Genomic DNA, 21,188 nt, shown 5'->3' with positions numbered 1-21,188 from the left:
AGCGGTTCAAAAGTCGCGCGCTTGAACTAAATTCGAACGACCAATCAGCGACTTTCTCGGTCCGCGTCCGTTTGAATTCGATTACCGACGCTTGAAGGTGACGGGTAACGTCGATTCGACGACGAGAGTGACGGTCTTTCCGAGTGGAACGCGTACAAAGTAAACATCGACGGTGGCCTGTGTTCCCTTGGGACTAGCGGGACGAGGGGAAGGGGTACGAGGAATCCCGCGTTCCCGTCGAACGAAGAACGACCAGGAAATTCGACGCTAATCAGTTTGCCATCGTTTGTGCCCGCAGGATGAGTTCCATCCATTCATTGAGGCCCTCCTACCATTCGTGAAGTCTTTCTCGTACACGTGGTTCAACCTACAAGCCGCCAAGAGGCGTTACTACAAGAAACACGAGAAGCGGATGAGTCTCGAAGAGGAACGTCAGTGCAAGGAGGAGCTCCAGGTGAGTGTTTTCATCTTAACCTTACTTCTTTTACTGTAGTCGGTAATGTAGAGCCGTCTCCGGCAACGTTAGATTCGTCGATGACGAATTTAGGATTTTTAAGTTGATAAATTTCGTGCTTCGATGCTCGCGAATTACACGTAGATACGTGGGGTCGTTCGTGAGAACCGGTCGTGTTTACTTTCGGGATATGTTAGTCGATCAGAACAGATGTTTACGCGACGTGTATTGTACGTGCTTTTCCACGAATTTATTGTCGTTTTTCTCGCCCCTCGGCGTTCTACGTACGCGTCAGGAGGATCTCGTTTTGACCGACGTAGTTTCGCACGATGACACGGTAAGAAATACACGAGGCAGTGAAAGTGGTGTCCTTGGCGTTGCGCAATAATACCGCGTTTTGAACAGGTTAGATTCTCAACTATATTTGAGGAGTAAATTTAGACGTTTGCCCGTATATACGTTTCCGAATTATCAAACTTTGCGGAATTAAAGATTATTATAATAGTGAACAAAGCGAGCTGCTTTAGTCGACAAAATATTTACGTAATAGTATCCGTAGCTCGTGTCGACCTATTCCACGAAACGTGAACTCGCGACCGACCAACCGTTTTATTATTATTACTCGAACAATAACATCGCTATCATCTCTCACGTGTTCGTCCACACCACGAAAGCGAGTTTGGACACGTAGACAGGTTAAAAGTCGTAAAAGTAAATGAGACATACGAAAGCCAAGCTTCGGTAGTGTCGCTGCGTAAGTTAACCTACAAATTTGGAAACGTCAAGTTAACGGTGGGTATTTAGAAGCATTTAATACTTCGTGAAATAAAAAATAACTATTTAATATCTACATATGTGCTTTAATATTGAATATACATATACATAGACGATGCATCGCAGTTTACAATATAATTTATCGATTTCGTTTTATTACGTATACGTTCAGCACGCGATTAAACGGGAAGAAACACGTGCATTAATTTTATCGGTACGTTCATACATTTATAGGTTATCTGGCGCGATGTGACTTGCATCAACACCCATTTTCTTTTTCGCGTTGAAATTCTATATCCAAAAGAGTTAAAGTGGTCTGTGCTCAGAGTAGAGTGAAAATTCGATCGTTCATACGTGGCACTCATTGGCCAAGTGGTACATAGAGCGTTGCACGCGATAATGAATCGATACGAGGGATCGGAAAGGCGATAAAAAGAAGTTTCGGTTAGGTTTTCATCGCGTGAATGTCAGCGGACGAAACCGAGACGGCCTACGGCACGGAGGTGTGCTCGGCCCGCTAATTTCATGGTTAAGAATAAAAATAATGAGGTTTCGGCCTATTTCTGGCGCAGATGCGTCCTCGTGACGTGCGCTATCGCTCAGCCTCAAAGCCAGTAGCTCTCAATCGTCCTGCGTCTCGACGGAACTCTTTATTAATAGCACGATTTAGCGCGGGACCAGGGACATTAACGAGACACGGTGTGAATCGCGGAATGAGCCATTGCTTGTTACAATCTAGGGAATTCATAACGGACTCTTCCATTATTCTATAGTGTATTAAACGTTCCGATATCGAAGCTTAGAACTCTGAAATGCAATTGTGGTTAGGTTATGTTAGAATACTTAATCGTCTTATACGATATGTGACTAGCTAGCTTGTAGCTATTTTTCGCTATGAAAATTATGCAATATAAATCGAGATTAAGCGAGATTTGCGATTAGATTTAGTAATTAAACATAACCTAAATTGTCGTGGTACGATCGTACAAATTGTGATATTTAATTATGCTATAGGCTAGGCTTAGCTATTCAATTGCTTTCCGTAATTCGTATAATTTATAGCTACAGATTAGGGGAATAGGATTCGGGCAACCTAACCTAAATTATCGTGTTGACCTATGATCCAACGATACCAGTTGAGGCTTACTCATCCGCTAGAGGGTCTTTAGTCTGTGCTAGTGACTCTCGTGCCTCCGCTTTTCTTTTTTTCCACCGGAACAGGGAATAGAGATTTAGGATGGTGTCGAAAGACGCTTTATCTCTTTTACGCGCTCTGTTCACCAGTTAGAGTGGGCTTCAAACGAAGGTCGTGTTTGACTTATCTAGATTTATAGTCTCAGGAAGTCTAGAGCATTTCTGGCTTCTCTATAAACTCAACCCTTAGACTCCAGCAATAAACACACGAATTCCATACGAATTAGCCTGTCTGGTTGGAACGAAACTAATATCCCGCAGGTTCCCGATAAAATCCCGATAGCCTCAACCGTCTCATCTCTGGCCACCTCCAGAGGCCCCAAAGGGTAACATCCGACCAATCGACTTCCTCTTCGGACTCCGCCAAACGGAAGTTCAATTAAGGGGACCGGAAAAAATGGGATAAAACAAAAACGGGAAGAAACAAAAAAGGTGAAAGAAGAATGGGGAAAAAAGGAGGCAAAGAGGGAAAAAGCGGAAGAGGGAAGTCGGTGAACCCCCGGATATCGAGCGAGGTTGGCGAGTCGGCTCGGTTCGACGAGTCATTGACATTCGAATTTTCGGCCGGACCGCAATCTTTTCCCGTGGTCCTTTTTTCTCTCCCGGCCTTCGCCGCCCCCCCTCGGCAGCCCCCTCCGCCGCCCCCTTCGTCGCTAACGTCCGCCGTGCTTTCTCTCGTCTCTCCACCGCAATTCGTATTCTCCCTCGCGACGCCCGTTCGATCAATATTTTAATTTCGCGATGCTGCGGTATTTAGCGGGACGAAAAGAACGGACGGACCGATGCTCGTGAAAGAAGCGGCCCGCGGTAGGGGTGGGATCGATGGATCCGTGGACTTCAGGGGAAATCGTCGGCCAACGACGATCCTTTTTTTCTGCTCCACCTCTCAGTCTCTGGTTCCTGTCGTACGACTGGCTCGGAGAGGGTTAAATCACCATCGGTGATCGGTGAATAGGGTGCAACTCTTTTGGGGCCTCTGGAGTTGCTCCTTATGGTATTCCCTTGTGATTTGATTTTATTTCTGAGTGGGTTAGACTCTTCGCGTCTTTTATATTTCTGTGGTGATAGGATGACAGTAACTTACGTAGGGTACCCGATTTTTAGTCGCGATTAATGGCTTACCTAACCGACTTACGTAATTAAATTATGTAATATAATAGCTAATGTATTTACTTGATTGTCTCCCACTGTCGGCGTGTCAGTCATCGACGAGGCTTAAACGTAAAGCTCAGTGACCGTCATGGGGTGAACGTGTTAACCTCTTAGCTCTAGGCGCGCTTGCGATCGAACGTGATTGCTGTGGTTGAAGTGCATCGTTAAGTCTTTCAATGACGTGTCATGGAAAACCTTGAACGTGTTAGGAACAAAAGAAAAATATTTAAGAATTAAATTAAAAATAGGATTCATACGAGTCATCAAGAAATATTTTTCCTATTTTTATTTTTTTTTTTTTGATATTTATCAGAAGATAAATAATATACAAAATTCGCAAATTACTTTATTTCTTAATATCTGTTAGTATAATATATTTTTGTGGGTGAAGATAATTGTTTTCTGTCGTAATTATAACACGTGCTGGAAATATTAGCACGTAATATATAGATTTTAGATAAGATCCTTCGGTTCGATGCTTCTGCTGGACGGTAGCTAATTTTCCAAGTCACGAACCGGGACTTTGATGGAATCGCGATCGGCGTGATACAAATTTTTCCCGGGGGTCGCTGCGTGGAAGTTTTTAAAAACGAAAGTGCCTCGGAGCCGTTGGCGCGCGCGGGTCGCGTTGAATTTTACATGAAGTACATTTAATCTGCGTCGCACGAAGCCCTGCAGGCTCGGCCGAGCCCTGTACCATTATATAGACGGGCTTTATGAAATTGTGACCGAGACGGAACACAGGCCCTGCTGCCCATAATCGACGAGTCTGCTTACGAGTCTGTGCCTTGTCTTTTTAGCATTTTTAATTAACTTGCTATGATTTCCCTTTTCGTCGAATTTATGTCGCGTTGTTCGGGTCTAATTTTAGATTTTAATTCCGATTTTTTTCGTTTCCTTAATCGGCTGGTGTCTTCGAATATTTTCTATAGTCCGTTGTAACCCTTTTATTGCTACCTTTTGTTTTTAATATTAATTTCCTTATTAACCTTCGTCGATGGTATTTATTTTATTTTAGTTCATGCGAAAGTGTCGAAATTTATTGTCAAATCTGCAATTTTGAACAACAGTGCAGTCTTTTGTATCGCAATTTTTGTTTCAATTGATTAGGGTTTCTCTTAAATTTAATTTGAAATTCGAAATTTCCACTGGTAATTTATTTCGTTCCACTGGTAATGTTGTCACTGGCTTTAAATAAATTAGAGTATTAAAAAAATTTTCAAAATATCAGATATTTTCTATGGTGGAATTCAAATTTACAGACAGGACATTAAACAAGAATCTTTACTTTCACACAACCATTTCTCTACTCTCTAGATTTGGTCTGGCTCATGTGAGGTTTAATTTAAATTCCTACTGACCACAGGTTAGATTCCAGTTAAATACACCTAAAGTTCGTACAAGACTATGTTAGGACGAATTTAAATCGTAATTAAGTTTAGGTTAGGTTCGAATAAAAATTCACTTAGATTCGAATCAGATTTGGTTTAAATTTTAATTGAATTTAGGTTAGGTTCAAATTAAATTCACCTAAGATTCGTCCCAGACTCTGTTAGGTCGAATTTAAATTGCGATTAGTTTTAGGTTAGGTTCGCATCTGACTTAGTTCAAATTCCAGCCGAACTCAGGTTAGGTTCAGTTTAGATTCGATGAAGGATTAGGTTAGAACCAGAATTGGCTTAGGTTCGAATCAGGGTTAGGTTAATTTGACTTAGTTTTGATTCAGAGTTCCTCTGAATCGAAGTTAGGTTATGTTATACCTGACTCGCATTAGTACCCAAGTTCCTTTTACGTTTCGGAACTCAATCCAGATTCGACTCAGGTTAGGTTAATTTGACTTGGGTTTGATTTAAAATTCCTGCAGATCGAAGTTAGGTTATGTTACACCTGACTCACATTAATATTCAAGTTCCTTTTACGTTTCGGAATTTAATCCAGATTCGTCTCAGGGTTAGGTTAATTTGACTTGGGTTTGATTTAAAATTCCTGCAGATCGAAGTTAGGTTATGTTACACCTGACTCACATTAGTACCCAAGTTCCTTGTACGTTTCGGAATTCGATTCTGATTAAACTTAGTCCCAGCCCAGAGTCTGGATCCATCGATCGCACGCACCTAGTCTTGCCGATCGATCTCGGTAATCGTGCGACAACGCATTCGTGTCGACCTGAAATTTTCGAGCGGCTTTCTAGCCGCTCGACACACAGGCCACGTACGCAGATGCTTTCCAGAAAGAGTCGGGAAAAAAGCGATACACATTTCATGGCGTTCGCGGATAAAAAGCGACGACCTGCTCAGCTCGTTGACATGCGGCTCTCGTGCCGCGGAAAATTGGAATGGACGTTCCGAGAGAGGAGAGTCCTTCTCTCTCGCTCTTTTCTAATCGCGATCTTTGAAAGCGGACCGATTCGAACAGGAACACGTTCCACTCTCGGACACTTTCTCCGGCTCTACATACCCGTGGCCATTTGCATACGCGATTCTTAATCGTCCGGCAGTAGCTCCCAAGGTTGTCCGCCATTTTATCTATCCAAATCCAGTCGCAGCTACCATTTTACGATCCGTTGTTCCAGTTAGACATCAGCCAATGCGACTGTGCACACTCTTGGCTTAAGTCTGATTAAGCTAATAAAATTGACAGAGCCTTGACAGGCAATGTCCCGATGAAACTCTTCCGTTGCAAACGTTCGAAAGACTTCATGAGAACCGGTAGATCCTTCGCTGCGATACTCGATGGCTGATTTTATGGCTTGTCGATTAAATTAGCGTAGTTCGCGTTTGGCTGCAATCTGACGTACAGTCCGAGACCTGGCACATAAATAAAGAAGAGGTGCTTTGTAGTCCACGGCGTTATCTAGATAGGAAAAGGAGGATTTGCAGTCAGCAGCCTATCTACGGCATAATTTATAGCCCAGAGACTGGCGTAAAATAGAAAAGAGCTACTTTGTAATACGGATTCCGGATTTGTAATCCGACAAAACGCAGTTTGTACTCTCAAAATCGATCGTATAAACTGGCAGAGCGTAATTGGTAGTCCGCTGCCAGATACCTGGGCTATGAAACGTCTAGTCGTCTCGAAACATCTCCGAGATAGGGGTTTTTTTATTCCAACACCGAGAGACACGAACGAATCCGTTGATCGATGCCGGTTCTTCGGAGGAATGTCGTTCCGAATCGCGTGGTGCAAGACAGTTTCGCATTGTTGGGGGTAACGAAGACTTTCGAGGTCTCTGAGCGTCGCAATTAAAAGTTTGCACCCCATCGGTACCGCATTAATCACCGGGCGAACTGCAATTCGCGGGTGCTCTGTCCCCCTGTCATGGAAGAAAGATGGCCTGTAATCGCGGAATAAATACTCGATTATCGTCGCGGGAATTATCGAAAATGCACATCGCGAAGCGAGCGATAATCGCGGCTCGTCGATACGCGATTAACCCCTTCGCTGAAAGGTCTGGCGAGTGCCCTCGAAAAAGCGCACCCTCTTCCCTCGGAGCCTAGGGAGCTGTTGAGGAAAAATTCGTTGACCACGAAGAACCAGAGAGGACGACGAATCCCACGCGAACCCTCTCGTTCCCTCTCGCTAACTCAGCGACGCGATATGGTACACTCTCCCGAGGCAAAAAGAGGAGCAAACCGGGGAAAAAGAGCAGAGGGAAGAGGGAAAAAGGAAGAGGAAGAGGAATGGCTGGGGGAAGGGTTGGAAGAGCGAAAGGGAGGAAAATTCTTCGGCCGGTCGGCTGTTGGGGTGGCACGGTCCGAGTGCGTCGTTTCCTCTTAATTTCGAGACAGGCCGCAGGACGATATCGACTACTTCAATTCCGGGGCCGGGAGGAAGAGCCGTGGGTTGGGCGCGAGAAGAGAGATCCTTCGGAAGACGAGAGAAACGAGGGACGGAGGAGACAAAACGCGGCAGCGGGAGTCCGAGAAACGGAGACGGGAGCAGGACAGAGGGTGGGTGAGAACGGGTGGGTGAAGACCGTGGGCAGACGGGGACAGAGATATTGTAGGACGCGGAGAACGTGTACGAGCGCTATCACGCGAGAACAGGGCGGCAGAGGGGTGGCCGAAGGGTGCAAAATGTGCGGGGGTGCAGAGACCCTGCACCACCAACACCCGCAAGAAGTATCCTGGTACACGGGTACACACGAGCTTTTCGGGTGGCGAGAGAGAGAGAGAGAGAGAGAGAGCGAGAGAGGGACGGAGGTCGGAGCGAGAGGGGTGTGCAGTCGGGAGAAGGGTGGAACGAGGGTAGTCGGCAGAGAGCGTAGACATGTAGCGCATACGCCGTCGCGACGGAGGCTGCGGCTACGCGGCGCCTACCAACCACCATCTATAATCTCTATGCGGATATCGATTTTCTACCCTGTATTTCCTAAATTTATGCAAACTAGCGGCCCGTCCTCTGCTCTCCACCCCCGTACTCCGTCTGCCCTTCGGCCCAACCGCCAACCACCCTCGTGTTCCGTGTCCTATACCTCTCTTGGCCCACCCTGTACCCACCTATAAACCCTTCCCCTTTGTTCCTGTGTCGCTGCCTCTCTGTCTCTGTTACCACCCATCTCTCTCCTTTTCGACAGTTCTCGATATCTGTCTGTCTCCCTCGCTCTACCTGCTCTGCCCCTCTGTCTTTGTATCTACCTCTCTCTTTTTCCACGATGTTCCCGATGTCTGTCTCTCTCGCCGTACCCTTCTGTCTTTCTGTCTATCTCGCTCTTTTTCCACAATTCTCGATAGCTGTCCATCTCTCTCGCTCTCACAGCCTACCCCTCGGACTCTGTCTCTGTCTTTCTCCGCGGTTCTCGATATCCAGCCCGACTCTCTCGCTCCGTCCACTCTCTGCGGGGGTTGGTCGTGTCGGTTAGCTCGGTGTTGTTCGGTATGTGTGTCGGCCCCATTCATCTAACGAGCTCAAGCGGGCTATCGCATCACGATGCACCTCGCACCTCCTCGTCACGAGGAGGTGTATTCCAGTTTACGTTGGGGCTCGATACACGCGCGCGCGCCACTCTGTATCGCAGCCACCCCACGCGACACGGGGCGAGCCTGTTTTCGGCCGCTTGTTAATGTTGGATTATGTTTCGGCTCCCGGGGTTATTAATTATCGACGCAGCGGCCTGGCGGATTACCCGCTTCCTCGACCGCCTCTTCTTTTTCCGCTCGATTTTTCCCGCTCGTCCCCCTTTTTTCTCCCCCCCTGTTGATTTTGGGACGCCGGGGCGGAGGGAAGGGAGGCTTAATGAGGTCGATGCACATCCCGGTGCCGCGAATCGATGAATAAATAAATGCCCTCGGCGCGGAGAGGAGGCACACGCCGGACCTACGTGTCGCCGAGCTGATGCGTCGAGAGGGTAGCTTTTTCCATGGTGTCCTGTCGCTTTCTCTTCCTTTTTCCCGAGCTTCTGTTACTCGACGAATTTATGGTTTGAGGTTCGGTTTAATCTCGGGAAATTTTTGTTGTAGTGAAAACTAAATGGTAAAGTAAACTCTACATCCTAGCGACGAGGAAGGGGGGGGGGTCCCTTCCCCTGCGGTTTGTCTCTTGTCCCCCTTTTTCTGGAGACGTCTTGTGCCCTAAACAGGTCAATTCTAATCGTTCGCTCGTTTAATAAAGATCTATACAGTTTTTCCACTGTTTCCACTGACAACTATTCCTCTGCGTTGTATCTCCTTAACAATTTTATGTACAGGGTGTCCCGTGCGAAAATCAGGACACAATTATTATTTAAATTGTAGTTCGTTTCAGAAAATTTTTCGAATTAGGCTTACTGTGTTTCGAGGGAGACATTTTGTAATTGTGATGGAGGTTTGATAGGTGCTTGTGAGATTTCAAGGTGACCTTGATTTTTTCACGCGAGAGGGTGAATTCATTGACCTATAATACTTTGGTGTCATATACTATACTAACGACCTTGGAATTTCGACCTAAATGACCTTGCATTGTCAGAAATAATTGGGATTTTACGTGTGTTGAAGATGAAATAGACACCCTGTATGTATATGTAATACTTCGTTTATGATATCACTATGAAAGTTTGCAATATAATTTAGATTTTTGAAATTATTTATTTTCCGAGGCTCAAAGTATTTTGAGCGCAATTTTAAGGGTAGTTTGGAAAATGGGAAATTTATAGTGCTTGAGGTTAGGTCTAATAAATTTTTTTTATAATGATATTCATACAATGATATATATTCGTGAGACTTCACGATAAAATCTTATGATGGGAAGGATTGGTTACACACAGGGTGTCTTAAAAGTAGAGTCCAATTTTTCTAGATTTTGTGATCCACAGTACCAATATAAATTCTAACATTAGTTTGTCAAAGGATAAAATAAAACTTTTTATTAGCTAGGAATTGGTTACACACAGGGTGTCTTAAAAGTAGGCTCCAATTTTTCTAGATTTTATGATTCACAATACCAATATAAATTCTAACATTAGTTTGTCAAAGGATAAAATAAAACTTTTTATTAGCTAGGAATTGGTTACACACAGGGTGTCTTAAAAGTAGGCTCCAATTTTTCTAGATTTTATGATTCACAATACCAATATAAATTCTAACATTAGTTTGTCAAAGGATAAAATAAAACCTTTTATTAGCTAGGAATATTAGCTAGGAATAGATATCGTGAATAGGGTTCTTCTTACTTTTCGAACACCCTGTATAATTGCTCTTTTGACCGAGCGCAAGTCTACATTAATTTTGTCAAAAGCAGCCATACTATAGAATCTAAAACCAATCGTTTCTACCCCTTTGGGTACTTCATCGATCCTCCTAGTATCTGCAGATGAGATTCATAAAGATTATGAGAAACTATCATTGGTTTTTCAACATTTTTGGATACTCCATTTACTTCGTGACATCAGGTAAAAATTTCCTGCTCCAATCGTGCCAAATTTATTATTAATCGGAATATTAATTTTCATATTACCGTTAGGCATAGTGGTAGCCATTTTCATCCCCAGGGTGAAGTTTGGATTAAAGAATTTTTCGAAGTAATAAAATTCTCAGTTGACCCTCTTTCCAAAATTTTGGAATCTTGTGGAACTCATGTTCCAAAGTTTTGGTCCGTAACTTTTATACTAACTGAGAAGATTCTTCGAATGATTCCCTGAAATTTCTGAGTGGAAAGTTTCGACAAAGTTTCCGAAATAAAATTTTTGTTTGATGTTTTTTCCGAAATTTTAGAATCCGTGGGAGAGGTAGTAATCTCGAACACAGTGTGCTTAGCTTCTAAGCTCTTCTAAGCTCCATGCACCTTCAAACTACCCTAATCAAAACATCGGGGATCCTACCACTTTCGACAAATAATCCTCTACCAAAAATCAACTCGAGTTATCTCGAACAAGATAAACTTCTCTGCTTTATCTTCTTCAATTTTCATGCTTTATCTTCTTCAATTTTCATCCCCTATGTTACCAAGAGACACATCTGTAAGTTTCGTTGTGGTTTCCAAGAGTAGAATTCTTAATTGAAATTTTTCCTCAATTTTATAATCTCGTGAAACGTCCAATAGTAATTTCAAAATTTTATCAAGTCATGTATTTAATTTTCGAAACTTTTTAAACGTATTAATAACCCTGTCATTTTTGATAAACAACCCCTTATTCAAACTCTAATGACGTTTTTAAATTTTTATAAATTTTTATCTTCGATGTAACAACCCTTCCCCCAAACTTTTATTAGATATAAAATTTTATAAGTTTTCGATTTTGTCAAACAACCCTTACTAGATTTGACCCCTTAGAAATTTTCATTGTCGTCAAACCACCCTTAAAAAAATTAAACCTTTATAAATTTTCATTGTCGTCGAACCACCCTTAAAAGAATTAGACCTTTATAAATTTTCATTGTCACGAAATAACCCTTAGGAAAATTAAGCTATCCCAAATTGCCACTTTCGTCGAACAACCCTTTACAAATTCTCACCTTGGCCGAACAACCCTCAGAAGATTTAACCCTTTACAAATGTTCATTATCGCCAAACAACCCTAGGAAAAATTAAACCTTTACAAATTTTCATTGTCGCCAAACCACCCTTTACAAATTTTCACTTTGGCCGAACAACCCTCAGAAGATTTAACTATTTACAAATATTCATTATCGCCAAACAACCCTTGGAAAAATTAAACCTTTACAAATTTTCATTGTCGACAAACCACCCTTTACAAATTTTCACTTTGGCCGAACAACCCTCAGAAGATTTAACCCTTTACAAATGTTCATTATCGCCGAACAACCCTTGGAAAAATTAAACCTTTACAAATTTTCATTCTCGCCAAACCACCCTTAAGAGAATCAAACCTTTATAAATTTTCACTGTCGCCAAACCACCCTTAAAAGAATTAAGCCTTTCCAAATTGCCACTTTCGCCGAACAACCCTTGCCATCTTCAGCCCTTTACAAATTTTCACTTTGGCCGAACAACCCTCAGAAGATTTAACCCTTTACAAATGTTCATTATCGCGAAACAACCCTTGAAAAAATTAAACCTTTACAAATTTTCATTCTCGCCAAACCACCCTTAAGAGAATCAAACCTTTATAAATTTTCACTGTCGCCAAACCACCCTTAAAAGAATTAAGCCTTTCCAAATTGCCACTTTCGCCGAACAACCCTTGCCATCTTCAGCCCTTTACAAATTTTCACTTTGGCCGAACAACCCTTAGAAGGTTTAACCCCGCCGAAATTTCCACTCTCTCCAAGCACCCCCTGAAAATCACCTCGAGTTATCTCAAACAACCCCAGTTATCTCAACAATCCCTCGCTCTTTCTCCAACTCACCCTTCCCGCAGTTCAAGAAACAGATCTACAACCCTCTCTTACTACCCACCCTCACCAACCCCGGTTGTTGAATCGCGTTTAATCGCGCGTGAGTCTTTTTTATGCAGCCCGGCCGGATGCTGGAAGACAAACGATCGTGGAGAAGACGAACCCTTGGCCGGGGCGTCGTGACGGCAGGCATATCGTTGAGACGCGAAATAATCCGCTTCCGCGTTCACCCTTCGCCACCCTCGCAGCGCCGCGGCTCGCGTTTTATTGCCGAGGCATATCGCGTACGTCTGGACGAGGGAAACCCTTTCGCGCGAATATTCCCGAAGGAGCGCCGGGCCGAGACGCCGGAAACAAAGGCAATAAAATTTTCGGAACGGCCTCGCCACCCCTACCACCACTCCATCTTCCGCGCGTTTTTCTGCCCGCGGCCGCCGTTATGGCCGCGAATCTGCCCGCGTATCGCTACGCTTCCGGTCCCTGTAATCCCATACGAAGTCGTACATGGGGTGGCTAAGGGTGGTTCAGGCTGCTTTCCTCGCGTATCAGCAGTTTTTCCAGCTTTCGGAATGTTTTCCGCTCTCTCAGGCCGAGTTTCGATTTGGGGCTGTTTCCATGACGAATTTTCTAAAGGGTGTTTAATGTTGCGTGTTTACATTAGATATAGATTTCTTTGAAAATTGTACGTTATTTTATTCATCTTTTTCTAATTTTATTTTCATATGATATATCAATTTTTACAAAACAGCAATAAAAATAAAATTTCGTTAAATCTGGAGATAATGATCGTCGTAGAATTATTGGTATCATAAATCATAGAAAATCGTTGGGTTATCGTTGGGGTTGGTTTAAAGCAAATATTGTATTCGTGTAGTAATTTCCTCCCCAAATTTTGGGAACAGGCAGGAGATACTTAAGAGTCTAGGCGCGAGCCAGAAATCTGATTTGGCGAATTGATTGTTGGGTATACGGCGTGGCCAGATCGAGGCTTGGAGGGTGGCAAAGAACTGCGAAATTCATCGCGGCTCGATAAGTCGATTGGATTCGTTAGGCCTCCACTTTGGCCCAATTCCGCCGGTTTTACTTTTAAACGGGGCTTAATCGATAACGCGTTTCTCCCATCCGTGTCTTCTTCGATCGACGTGCCTGTGCTTTCAGCTAAATGTTTGCACAAAAAATTTCACCACCCTTTGAAGCCCACTATAACCCGATTCCACGTTCTTTTACCGTAACAATTAAATTCCTGATACGATTAAAATCGATCATGCTCTTTTTCTGTTTCCATATTTCTTTTCAAAATGGAGAATAAAATTGGGGTATATTTAAATAAAATGGCGATAGCGACGACTAAAAATGGAAATTATTTTTGGAGAACGGTGGGATTTGTGGAATCCATTTTTAAATAGATTGGGAGCACATGTAACGATAGATTAATGATAGTGATGGGGGTGACTATAGTCGATATAGTCGTATCACTATTAATTTCTTTAGCAGTGTTATATATTTTCGAATAGCAATAGGTTTAAATCAGTAATTATTACGAGTGGACAAAATTGTGATAGTGACTAGTTTAAGTTAGAATTTAATTTAGACGATGACTATACTCGATACATGTGACGACCAACCCAATTTTTCGCGATGACATCCTTCGAATTAAATTTATTTTATTCGATATATAAATGGGGAAGGGTTTTTCGAAAAATTTCGCGATGACATCCTTCGAATTAAATTTATTTTATTCGATATATAAATGGGGAAGGGTTTTTCCCCATTATGAGGGTTCCATATACGCGGTGAATATAAATAAAATAAGAAAGGCTGTTTGATTCTATTATATTAGGGTACTACATATGTGCCTATGATTACGAAAGTGGTCCAAGTCACTTATATTTGCTTCTGAAATATTAAAAGCTTCGACCCTTAAATACGTCATAAATTATAAAGTTAATTGCGATAAAGCTACAAACTCGATCTAAGGATTCAATTCTTCACTGTTTTGTAGGAAATAAATATATCTTATCGTAATATAAATGAATGCAACACGAAATAAATAATAAAATCGTACCTCTTGAGTCCATGACTTAGACCACTTTCATAATTATAGGCACATATCCGTTTGTACAATTTTAGATTCCAAAAATTATTTTCGAATCCTTGCCGCGTTTTACATAACTGTAGGACCAATATACAATCAATCACGCTTCCCAAGGAGAAGAAAAAAAATATTATGTACCAAGAACGCGTGATGGAATTCCGTAACTCGCTATAAATACACGTTCTACGTAGGCGAAAGGGTTAAAACGCAATTATCGTCCATTTATCTGTTGGTGGAACAGCTCCTTGGTCCCCTTTCTGCGATTTACAGAGCGCCATTTTCGTGTTTCCTCCGGTAGCTTCTTCATATTATTGCCACGGACGTCCATTAAATTAGAGTACAATCCGGGGACACCGTTGGCCGTTTCCATTGTCGCGGTAACGATAAATAAAAGTGGGAAGAGGTATGAGGAGAAAACGCGTTCTCCTCGTTCTAAATAAATCTGTCGACGGTATTCCCATTCAACGGCGAAAGATAGCCGCGAAAATAAAGGGGTGGATCGAAGCAACCCCCCAAGGAGAGCGACGCCGGTGTCTGAGAAACGAATGAATTATGCGGCCGGAGGACTATCGTCTCGCAGCACTACTGGGTACTCAGATTAGAAAAGTCGCGAGCCCGTGTTCCCCTTATCCTCTATCTCGCGTATCTGCTCTCGGGATCGTCCTGGAGGAAATTATTTTTTCCGCAGAGGGGTGCGATTCTTTCGTTTGACGCCAGCTGTGTGTGATTGGGAAGGGTTGAATCTTCTTTCCCATTTTTTTTTTCCTTTTTTTTGGAAGTTGTGATGGTTTTAGTTGATTTTTGGTAGGGAGCGGTGGACATAGGACACTCGTGTGGTTATTTTTCAATTTAATTTAGACGTAGTTCGAATTTAACACCGGTTGGATCCCAATTTTTATTTGGGGTCCTGTTTTAATTTAACGCTGATTGAATTCAAATTTTTATTTGAAGCCCAGGTTTAATTTTGCATCGTCTGAATTCTGTAGAGTCCAATTTTAACACCTTTTGAACCCCCATTTTTATTCAGGGCCCATTTTAATTTAACACCGTTTGTATTTCAATTCTTATTCGAAGTCCAATTTTAATTTAACACTGGTTGGATCCCTATTTTTATTTGGGATCCAATTTTAATTTGACACCGTTTAGATCCCTATTTTTATTTGGGGTCCTATTTTAGTTTAAAGCAGCTTGAATTCAAATTTTTATTTGAGGCCCAAGTTTAATTTCGCATCGTCTGAATTCCATGTAGTCTAATTTTAATTTAGTGTTGTTTAAATTCCAAATTTTGTTTGGGCCCAATTTTAATTTAACACCTCTTGAACCCCCATTTTCATTCAGGTCCCATTTTAATTTAACACCATTTGGATCCCTATTTTTATTTCGAGTCCTATTTTATAATTCAACTCCAAGTTTCTTTCAATAAATTCTTGTGTTCTCGTCAGATTATTTTGTATCTCTATTTTCTAAATAATTTTATCTCGTATTTAGATTATTGATAGTAGAAAAGACATTTATTATATCCGATAATAAATAATTTTTCTATTATTAATAAATTGGATAGGTACTATATGAGTATTGGAATATTCATCTTCAAAAAATTCTACGCTCTGAAAATCCCACACTTCATCCCTGAATCCTCTCAATTTCCCAGACCCTCTCACATCCAACGAGACACCCACGAGAACCATCCCTTCGCCACATCTCGAGCCTACCAAAAACCAAACCCGTCGAAACCACCGCCACCCTCCCGGAGACCCGGCCTAAACAGCGTTTCGTAACCTGGGCTGCAAACCTCGTTTAGGGGGGTGGTTCCGCCGCAAAGAAGAGATCTCGCAAACAAATTAAGCGCGGCATTTCGCGGCGTCTCGAGGAATCCTCGTCGTCTCGCGTAGGCTCAAAGGCAGCTCGCGGAATGAAGCGCCTCGGGGGTTGAACAGATGGGTAGTTTGGGTTAAACTGGGGGTGGCGCGGATGTTCCATCCTCAACGTAGTTATACACACGCATATACAGGGTGAGTCCCGTAATTTTCTCAGGACGAATAACCCGCGGAATATATATTTCGCGAAAAATATTTAAAATAAAAATTGTGTTCCAAAAAACACAGGAAAAAATTATTTTTTCATATGATTTATTTGTTCGTTAAAAAATTTGAAGATTTAAAAGCATGATTTAATATATATTTATCGCGATACTATATATTATATATTCTATGTATGATTAGGTTTGATAGATGACTCGTGCCTGTATGCACATATAAAAAAATGTCCCAAAAATTGCGAACTTCTGGGAGGTAATACTTTGGATAAAACTGAGTCGAAAATGTGGAATAAAATTTTTTCGTACGAGGCTTCGTTTGCGAGAAAATCGGATTTGAAAATTCGTTGGGTAGGCGCGTAGTTAGGTACAGTCTGTGCGCAGTAGATAGTCCAGTAGCACACAGTCAGAGACTAATTACAGTACTACTGCGCTAGCTTACACTTGCAGACAATATTTGTAAGATACTGATATAATTTTAACGAATAGTAAGCCTTCAATTTTGATACCTGATTTATATCAGAAATTCACGAATTTTTGCTCGATGAATTTAAACTGCGTGTATTTCTCTCGAATTTTCAAACTTAATTTTCTCGCAAACGGAGCGTGGTATGAAAAAATGTTATTCTTCCTTTTCTACTTATTTTTACACGTACAATCATTTGCTGCCCACTTTTACCACCAGTTATCAGACACCCTATATATACATACGCATATATACGTGTATATATATATCGAGATAGAAAGAGTGGTGGGAGGGGTTGTAATATTTACAACACTCTATGCAGAGGCCGGAATTGCCTATAAAGAAATCGCGGAGTCGCTTTGTTCGCGTCATAACGTAGTAACGTAAGGGGCCAGCAGCTATACGGTCGGGAAGCATGCCAAATTAATAAATATATTCCAGTCTATCCCAGCCTCGAGCCTCTCCTCTCGTCTCTCTCTCTTCGCCCGCGGAGCGCGCGTGTAGCCATCGCCATCGAGCGTTTGGAAGCGGCCCACCTATGGGCTTCCCATAAATTCTCGATCGACGCGCACCGACCAACCCTCTGACCCTCTCCGCTTCTCTGGCCATGGACACTCGAGCTTTTTCCTCGCCGCGCGTACATGTGCATACGTGCACTCCCGATCTCTCGATCCTCCGGCACCGTAATTTATAGCGCGGCTTCCGAACTACCTTCTTCCAGCATCTCGATTTATGGAACTCCAACGGGGGTATCGCTTTTTTCCCAACCGGTTTTGAATTTCGAACAGGTCCAGGATGAACAAGGGGTGGATTCGCGGGGGGTCACTTCTTGGGGTTGTAAGTTTCGGAAGGCTGGTGACGGTTTTTAGGTTAGGTTTAGGTTATGGCGAAATGGTATCGTATACTGACATTTTCCTTTTTTCCCTTTTTATTTTGATTTTGGGTTTCAACAATTTTAACGATGATCCATTGGGGTACTATAGTCTATGGTGTACTATAAGTCGTGCTTTCTCGGGATGCTAAGTTTCGAGAAGCTGGAAATGGTTTTTAGGTTAGGTTTAGGTTGTGGATAATGGTATCGTATTCTGTTATTTTTTATTTTGGGACTTCATAGTATATTATGTACTATAAGAGGTACTATAGTCTATGGTGTACTATAAGCCGTGCTTTCTTGGGATGCTAAGTTTCGAGAGGCTGGCAACGGTTTTTAGGTTAGGTTTAATGGTATCGTATTCTGATATATTTTATTTCGGGACTTCATAGTGTATTATGTACTATAAGAGATACTTTAGTCTATGGTGTACTACAAGCCGTGCTTTCCTGAGATGCTAAGTTTCGAGAGACTAGTGACAATTTTTATGTTAGATTTAGGTTATGGATAAATGTATCGTATTCTGATATATTTTATTTTGGGACTTCATAGTATATTATCTACTATAAGAGATACTTTCTTGTGATAATAACTTTCGAAAGCGTAATACAAGTTTTTAGGTTATGTTCTTCCCTTTGAATTCTTTTAAATATCGATGATTTCTAGATAGGGATGTTTTCTTGATATACAAAGTTTTCAGAAGATGATTTAAAAAGAGATTTACAAGAATATTAATATTAATATCATATTCCATTAAAATCCCAAATTTCAAAATTTAGTTTCACTTTGGAATGTTGGAAATTTTTAAAAATTTTGGATTTCTTGGAATATCGTGATCTATCATAGATATATAAAGTATCTCACATCTATCCTTACATTTCATCTGCGTTCTACAACGGAAAGACCTTTTTTATTCCAACATAACCTATCTCGCAATTTCACCTAACCTCTCAGACCCTTTGGAATATTTTTCGCGGAGCCATCTCGCGGCCGCATCGACGCGGAATAAATCGGTGGTCCTGTAACATTTTTAGCCTGTTGGCGGGCGAGGTTCCCGGTGGCTCATTTGCCCGCTTAATTCCCGTGACACGCGTTACACCGCGTGTGCACAATTTTGATAGGATAAGCGCGCGTAAACACGCGGCGAACAGAGTCGCGACAGCGGCTCGAAACGAGGCCCGAGGCCGAAAAACCGAATCGATACTCGCGCACACGTGCACCCTGGCCACTGTCGGTGTTCGCTGCGAGAGGAATCGCTATAGATTACGCTTACCAGGGGGTGGCCTGAATTTAACCCCGCCGGTTAAGCCCTTTGAACCAGGTACAGGTAGCGGAGATACAGACGCGTGTTCCTGTCGAAGACGTTTAGCTCCAACGTAATTATTCTTTTTAATTATCGAACAAAATTTTGTTTCCGTTTTAAAAGAATTTTAATTATTTCATTGAGCTTCATATTTGTTAGTAAAGTTCAATGTAGAGGGGATGAGAATATTTATATTTGAGCCATATTTAAGTCTCAATGAAATGTTTAAATATTTGGAGTGCATTCCACTGTCAAAGTACTTCGAAATAAATTTCTCTTTCCTAATCCCATGAAGATAATCGATTCCTCGAATGATGGACATCTGCCATTATCACTAGATTTACGGAACCCGTCAATTTGACGGAAGGGTTGCTCATCATTATATGATGGTAACAGATTTAGTTAACTTATATCGAGATTGTTAATATAATATATAATTGTTTTTAAATTGAACTTGTTGAGAACCTGCGATTTATGGCAACGTCACCATCTATCCTTGCTTAATATAATAAGAATGATTATGGTAGGGGAAGCAAGGGTCGTCGTTCACGCGATTTTTGGATGATCGATTTACTCTGTCTGTAAACTTGCAAGTGATAAGAATACATTACGTACTGTAAGAGCAAAGATCGTCTTATTACCACACCCTATCTCCACTGATTATCCTAACTTGCAAGTGATAAGAATACATTACGTACTGTAAGAGCAAAGATCGTCTTATTACCACACCCCATCTCAGATCTAACAGATCTAATCGTTAAAGAAAAAGGCACGTTGTTTCCTTTACCTGTAAATTTGACAGGTGTGCTTAGAAATAGGCATACAGATAGCCGATCCGTAAATCTAGTGCTAATTACCATTCGCAGAGCCGACTATTTAGGTTAACCCAGAATTCCCGTTCTCAAGCGAAACACGTCCAACACAGTAACATCCGCGGATGCATGAAAAATTTCGGAAAGCGTAGAATCCCTTGTCAAAGATTCGGGACACGTCTCCATCGTGATTCAGAAGCGCACGTGAGCCCGATAACTCGGAAATAATTCTTCCAAAAAATTCCCCCACCCCCGCCAGCGAGAACCCTTCACCGAACTCTCGGGGTCCGGGCGAAAAAATCGAGTCGCCGATCTCGTTTCTGCATAACGAATTCTCCATCCATCTGGGAAAATTTCAATGTCGTCGAGCGGAAAGCGCGGCGGGCCAAGTGGGATCGCGTTTGGAAAGCAGAAATCGCGTGGAAGCACGTGGCACGGGAAGTGGCGTGCACATGGCCGACCTAAACTCGCCTCGCCGGCTGCCAAAGATTCGTAAACCCGTAATTCGTAGGTAGCGTTGTTGATTCGGCGTACGCCAGCACGCCACGTGCTTTTCCGCTCGCGATCATGCGCCAGCCCGCTCCAACCCGCTCGGAAAAAATTCCTCGAACGTGTGCTCGCCTTCGCGATACCCCTTTGTCCCGATCCATCCTCGATCAACGTGTTTTCCTCGCCGTGCTCCTTTGTCCCGATCGATCCTCCATCGTCGTGTTTTCAGCGCCGGCCACCGCCATTTCCGGTCCGCGAGCTTTCCGGGAACGCGCGCGGTATTTCGGGACGGTGATGGCTGTCAGGCGACCGGAGCTTATTCCGTCCCAATTGTGACTAATATGACATCTGTCTGCGTTTTTCGGAGATCACCGATAATGCGAGATTATGGTCGAATTTTAGTACAGGGTGTCTTTTTATTTGAAGTAATATGATTGGACGAAACAAAGTGGGCGTCGAGTGTTATAGTTAACAAATTTCGAGGCTTAGAAATAATTCTGAGTAATTCCTGTTAGAGAAGGAAAAGAAAGGAAGAAAATATTCAATGTGTAAATTAGGATAATTTCGTGTTATTTAATTTCAATTAGATATTTGAAGATGTTTGTCGATACACTAGAAAGAATAAAGAAATTTATATACAGGGTGTCTCAGCACGAAAAAACGAATCGAAAGTAAAGAAGGAAAGTTTTTGATTCGAAGCTTTGTTTTCGAGAAAATCGACTTTGAATATTCACCGGGTGCGCGAGCACTTAGCTATGGGTAGACTATCGAT

General features: G+C 42.3%; 1 protein-coding gene across 8 annotated transcripts in view; it reads left to right on the top strand.

Annotated features, from left to right (window-relative positions):
* NfI (Nuclear factor I) overlaps window positions 1-21,188 on the top strand; it is a 98,407-nt gene that overhangs the window by 15,399 nt on the left and 61,820 nt on the right. For all 8 annotated transcript variants that reach the window (XM_017905406.1, XM_017905405.1, XM_017905404.1 and 5 more), the window contains one exon: window positions 299-454. In XM_017905406.1, coding sequence (XP_017760895.1) covers window positions 299-454 — 156 coding nt within the window. The remainder of the gene's footprint in view (window positions 1-298; window positions 455-21,188) is intronic.

This window comes from Eufriesea mexicana, unplaced genomic scaffold, assembly GCF_001483705.2.
Source record: "Eufriesea mexicana isolate 0111107269 unplaced genomic scaffold, ASM148370v2 scaffold3780, whole genome shotgun sequence".
Classification (NCBI taxonomy): Eukaryota; Metazoa; Arthropoda; class Insecta; order Hymenoptera; family Apidae; genus Eufriesea; species Eufriesea mexicana.
This window is presented reverse-complemented; position numbering and strand designations above follow the sequence as displayed.